Genomic DNA, 5,367 nt, shown 5'->3' with positions numbered 1-5,367 from the left:
CAGCTCATCGACTACGCCAAGCGCGGGGACACGGACGAGCGCGCCATGCGCATGGCGGATTTCTGGCTAACGGTAGGTGGCGCCCGGCCCCTCACCGCCCCCGTCCCGCGGGCCCGGAGCTGAGCGTGCCGTCCCGCAGGAGAAAGACCTCGTCCACAAGCTGTTCAAAGTGCTGGCGCCTCGCTTCCAGCCGCACCCCGGCAGCTACACCCGCATGCTGCAGATCCCCAACCGGGACCGCCTGGACCGTGCCAAGATGGCTGTGATCGAGCTGAAGGGGAACCCCTTCCCACCGCTCATCCTCCCGCGTCGTGACAGCGAGAAGACGCTGCTCAACCAGCTGCTGAAGGGGTGCCGGGAGGACGCCCAGCGGGCTGCAGGCCCTTGAGGGCACCGTGCAGGCATCCTGCTCTGCCCCCAGCATGTCCCATGTGGGCAGCAGGATGGGGCCTGGGGTGAGCTGCCTGTGCACCAGGCAGTGAGCTCGCATCCCAGGGCAGGACACCTGCTGCTCTCCTGGAGCACAGGGGTGGAAGTTGTCCTGGGAGGGCTCAGGATTTATTCCTAGCCTTAAATGATCATAACAGGGGCACAAGCTCAAGGTTTACCTTCATCTTCCTGTGCTTTAGTAGCAACTTCACAAGAGAAGGAAATCAAGCTGCGAGCCCTAGTGGTTGATATCCTCTGTGTAAATAAACTACTTTGAAAAGTGAGTTTGCTTCTGTTTGGATTATGTTATTGTGTGCAGGAGTTAATCATTTATACCAGCCAATTTTTGATCCTGCAGCTCTGTACTCTGTCTCCACGTAACTTCATATTCTTTAGAAGCCACTGTGCAGACTTTCAGCACTGAAAATTCAGAGAAGAATCGACTTAGCTTCACTGTTCCAGCATTGCTGACTGCAAGCAAGGACAGTAGCACTGAAATTCATGAAAGCAGCAGTACTGTAGCAAACTGTATTACTAGGAGGCAATGTGGGCAGGACTAAGTTGTCATTACTGAACCTGGTACTACTGACAGCCTCAGCAAAGGGATAGTGGCAGAACTTTTACAGGCAATAATGTATCAACTCAGAGATATGAAACTTGGAATTGCTAGCTTTGCCTGATTTGTTCAGTCCTAGCTGTAGCCTCTGAGTTGGGGAAAAGAAATAGACACATTGTGTTCCTTTCTCCCTCTAAGGGTCTACAAGCTAAGACTACTCAGTTATCTTAGTGAAGTGTTAGCTGAAATGTGTTAACTCACATGAAAGAGCTTGCAATTCAGTCATGCTTTCTCCTACAGACTCACTTCTGCTTTAATGAAATCCAATGAGAAATTTAAAATGTGTGAGATATCATGTAAGGAAAGGAAAAGTGAATGTTACAGAGATCTCAATCTGTTTGAAGGTGGGGTTAGGTTAGGTCATCACCTGCAGGGTGTGCAGTTTTAAGGTCATTAGAAATAAGAAATGGCATGCCCTGCACTAGATGACCTAACGTAATCTATAGGTATTTTCTCCATAACAGAAGAAATGAACCAACTGTTGTTGCTGCGTAGCTTCCCCATATTAAAAGTTAATGTTGAGGCTTTAATTCAGGAATAGCCTTCTGCAGCCTTAAATTGGTATTTTGCCCTAGCAAACTGAACTGTAGCACAACATCTTCAATCTAACGCCTCAGAATGCTGACTCTATCCCTCTGCAGATTCCCACCATGCTTTAGGAGCAGAATTACTTTTTTTCTCTGCTGTTTCAACTGCATCATTTCTTAGGACTCAGATCAGAAATGTGAACCATGTTTCATAAGTGTGACTATGTTACCTATCAGTTCATCTCCGTTAGCTCAGCAGATTAATTTTTGTGTGGTATTTGATGAGAGGTAGGAGTCTAAACATGGCATTGTTTTCCCTTACCTGCCTACTTGTCACTTTCTTAGAGGAGGAAGGGTAAACTATTCAAACCATTTTGGTAAAAAACAGAAGGGTACAAATGATGAAAAATAAATATGTCAGGGGAGGAAGACTGTGGCCCTTTGGCACTAGCTGAAAAGACTGTGTTATGTCTGCATTACTGATAGCCAAAACATCTGTTTCATCTGAAGAATTTATAAGCGATAAGTAAGAGAAGGTAGACACTCAAATGTGCCAGTAGTGGTTTGGATAAAAAAATGTTTAATGAGAGCAAGCAAGTGAAGGTTTCTTCTAGTTGGACTCAGATTTAATAATCTCAAGAGAAAAAGGGTAGAGAAGCTAGAAGGTAGTAAGATAAGTTGGGGAAAGTTTTCTTAATGTACAAATTGATTGTGCATAATCATTTTTTGCCCAGGTGTTTAAGAGAGTTTAATGCATTCCTAAAGGTGTTTAATGCATTCCTAATCTCACAAGTTCAGTGTTCCTCTAACACAGCTCTCCTATTGTACATCCCTGAATGCTTCCGAATTTATGTTGGCTTCTATCAAGAGAGGCAGTCATCCTGCTAGGTTGTCTTGTACACAGATGGCTCAGGCTTTCAGCTGCCTGTAGAGGAAAATGAAGGGAAAGTTCACTGTTAATTTAAGTCTGTTCTTTTCTCTCTTGTGTTGTGGCTGTCAGTCAGATCTTCTTTATCAGTCTTACAACCATATAATAGATTCAAATATACACCTGTCCATATGATTGTCAGTATAATTCTTCTGTCCCCGTCCCCCTGGAAGATAAAGGCCTACCTGACTGCAGTTGTAAGACTCTGGTGCCAGTCATTAATATCTTGCTGGTCAGTGGACATCAACAACAGTGTCTTGTGTGGGAAGGAAAGCTGAAAGACAAATGGAAGAGACTCAGTCCCACATGTTGATTGCTGCCATTTTTTTTCCCCAGATAGTTTAGAAATGTTTTGCATTGGCACGCAAGCTGGAAAGAACACAGCACGTGCCAGACTTCTAGCTACAGATGTTAGCTTGCTTTGATTTAACAGTGTTTGGAAGTCAGCAATGCCAATCTATCTGCTGGTCTTTCAGTTTTCTCTATTATTTCAAGCTGCCTCTAGAGGTCCTTCCACTACCACCAACTACAAACACACAATTTAACAAAGAATTCATTTTTATAGCTCACAATCAAACAATGAGTCAACAAAGCCTCCCAGCTGCTGCAGTCTAGAAAAACCTGAATTTTAAACTCTCACCTAAGGCATTACTCCCAGTCAGAACCCATGCAGTCCTCAAAGAGTTGTAGGCACACGTAATACCCGTTGTGATAGTTTCACCCTATTTCTGCATTCTCTATTTTACAGGGTTCTCTCTGAACTAATTCCACAGTCACTGTAATGCTGCATATTGCTTGTCATGAGGGCTGTGGAGCTCATGACACAAGCATGTGCTCAGTTGAGGGCATGTCAGTGTGATCAGATTCTCCTCAGCTGACCTATGTGGAACAAGCAGGAGCCTGTATTCCAGTGCTCAGCAGGGCCCACGATGAAGGGAAAAAGCCTGCCCAAAAGAGAAGAGCTGCCTTAACTCAGACTAGTTCTTTGCATTTACCACTGTCACCACTTACCACCTCAGCCATACTGCTGCTGAGGCATAGAGACTTGATTTGCAATCTGACCCACTGATACTTCTGCCAGGTAGATGCAGGAAGACTTACACTGAGGAGCCCTCCCTCACTCTGAGTGTGGCCAAATACTTTGTCCACTACACACTGGTGAAGGGGATAGACAGCTGTGCAGGCAAATTTATTGGAGTTCAGCAGGTGCAGTGGGTGGCAGGGCTTTGTTGAAATAAAGATATCAGAAAAAAGGAAGAACATCCTGCGCTTCAATTCTTCGCCCTTTGAGGGCACAACCAAAAGCCAGCCTTCCCGGATATACCAGCGCCCTAGGCATTCAAGAAAAAATAAAGACAGTTGTCAGACAATCACTGGCACAAGAAAGGATTTACCGTTATAAAAAAATGCCGTGAGCTACCCTGGTAAATGGCCAGGCTCTGTACCAATCCCAGCTACTAGGAGAGTGCGTCTTGTCATTCAGATCCCATGAGCTGTCTTAAACTGGGTTACTCAATTGTTTGTCATTATCAGCAAAACAAAAGTCAGCCTAACGTTTGAATGTTTATTATATTGCCCCTGATTTTTTCTGCTTGTGTGTGCTGATAAAAAATATTTCACAGGTCACCTAAATATATACAAACCTCTGCAAGTTAACAAATTACAGAATGGATTGCTGCTGTAATGAAAGACAGCAAAGGGAGACAAAAATAAGATGCTAAAAAGAGCTTCAATAGGCAGCTTTATTAGACTATAGGTAGGGTCCAGTGTACTCTACCCACAAAGTGAACAGCAATAGTTAAAAAGGTAGAGAAATCAGCAGGAAGAAAAAATAATTGAAAAGCCTAGATGTAGGCAATAATTAAAAAAAAAAAAAAAAGACACATACACAAAATGGAATAATTAAAGCAATGCCTCTAAACATTATTGTACTCAGCATTATTGTAGACAATAGCCATTAACTCTTAGTGAAAACACCTGCCAGAAAGAAGATTATTTATAACAATCCAAAGCCTTAATATGGTATCATCACGTGTCTTGGTCTGGGAAACAGCTGCCAGAGAATTTCAGCCACTGTTTTTTGTTGCTATAGCTTTTGACTGTGCTTGCGTTTTTTTAAAGAGCAGCACTGTGTCAAGTATGGACCGTGTGTCTTAGTATACTACACTTACAAAATAGAGACAAGTGAGCTGCTGCTTAGCTCAGTCTACAGAAATGGTGTCTCTCCTACCAGACCAGGAAACTGAAGAACAGAATGGAGAGGCGCGGGGATCAGTTCAAGTTTAAAAACAAATGGAAAGAAGGTGTTGGTGTGGGGCTGGGCACCATTTCCCTCATGCTTTGCTGTGATCAGGCTCAGTAACACAGACTGAGCTGGACTGTGCGGGAATGAATAGGGATGCATTTTCAGTATTCCATGTCGGCATGTGGAAATTCTTGTGAATGAAGTCTAGAGAAACACCCCTAGGGAAGCTAGAGATGACAAGAACAGCGTTTTATGTCAAGGAGACAGTTCTAGCTGAGATGGTGTTTGCTCTACATATGAAAGGCAGCAAGAAAAGCAGAGTCTCTTTGCATTCTGAGCAATATTGGTATTGTCAGAGACAACACCAGTAGTGAGAAACTTAACTCCAAAACCACTTTTCCTTGAATCTACAAACATTACATTTTCTGACCTCTTTCTCCCTAATAATAGATGCAATCCTTAAAAATCTGCAAAAGCTAGCTAGTTGCTGGACAAACAATGTTGTGGAGCTTGCAAAGAACCAGTAATACTCCTGCAGCTTCTGACTTCTTTGTTTATCACATCTAACAAGACCTAGTTTACTTCAGCTAATGGAAAGTCTTATAAACATAATTCTCTGTAC

The 5,367-nt window shown here is 43.5% G+C and overlaps 2 protein-coding genes across 2 annotated transcripts in view; one reads left to right on the top strand and one right to left on the bottom strand.

Moving 5' to 3' along the window:
- MRPL17 (mitochondrial ribosomal protein L17) overlaps positions 1-713 on the top strand; it is a 2,282-nt gene extending 1,569 nt beyond the window's left edge. The window contains exons 2-3 of the mRNA XM_010725295.1: positions 4-72; positions 140-713. Of these exons, the coding sequence (XP_010723597.1) occupies positions 4-72; positions 140-388 (318 nt within the window). The 3' untranslated portion in view covers positions 389-713. The remainder of the gene's footprint in view (positions 1-3; positions 73-139) is intronic.
- Positions 714-2,132: 1,419 nt separating this feature from the next.
- Positions 2,133-3,859, bottom strand: LOC104914814 (rho guanine nucleotide exchange factor 39-like). Its single transcript, XM_010725290.3, has 3 exons — positions 3,602-3,859; positions 2,686-2,774; positions 2,133-2,497 (listed from the first exon to the last, which is right to left on the bottom strand). The coding sequence occupies exons 1-3, from the start codon at positions 3,761-3,763 to the stop codon at positions 2,482-2,484; spliced, it is 267 nt and encodes an 88-aa protein (XP_010723592.1). The 5' UTR covers positions 3,764-3,859; the 3' UTR covers positions 2,133-2,481.
- Positions 3,860-5,367: the final 1,508 nt, after the last annotated feature.

This window comes from Meleagris gallopavo, chromosome Z (genome assembly GCF_000146605.3).
Source record: "Meleagris gallopavo isolate NT-WF06-2002-E0010 breed Aviagen turkey brand Nicholas breeding stock chromosome Z, Turkey_5.1, whole genome shotgun sequence".
In the NCBI taxonomy this organism is placed as follows: domain Eukaryota; kingdom Metazoa; phylum Chordata; class Aves; order Galliformes; family Phasianidae; genus Meleagris; species Meleagris gallopavo.
This window is presented reverse-complemented; position numbering and strand designations above follow the sequence as displayed.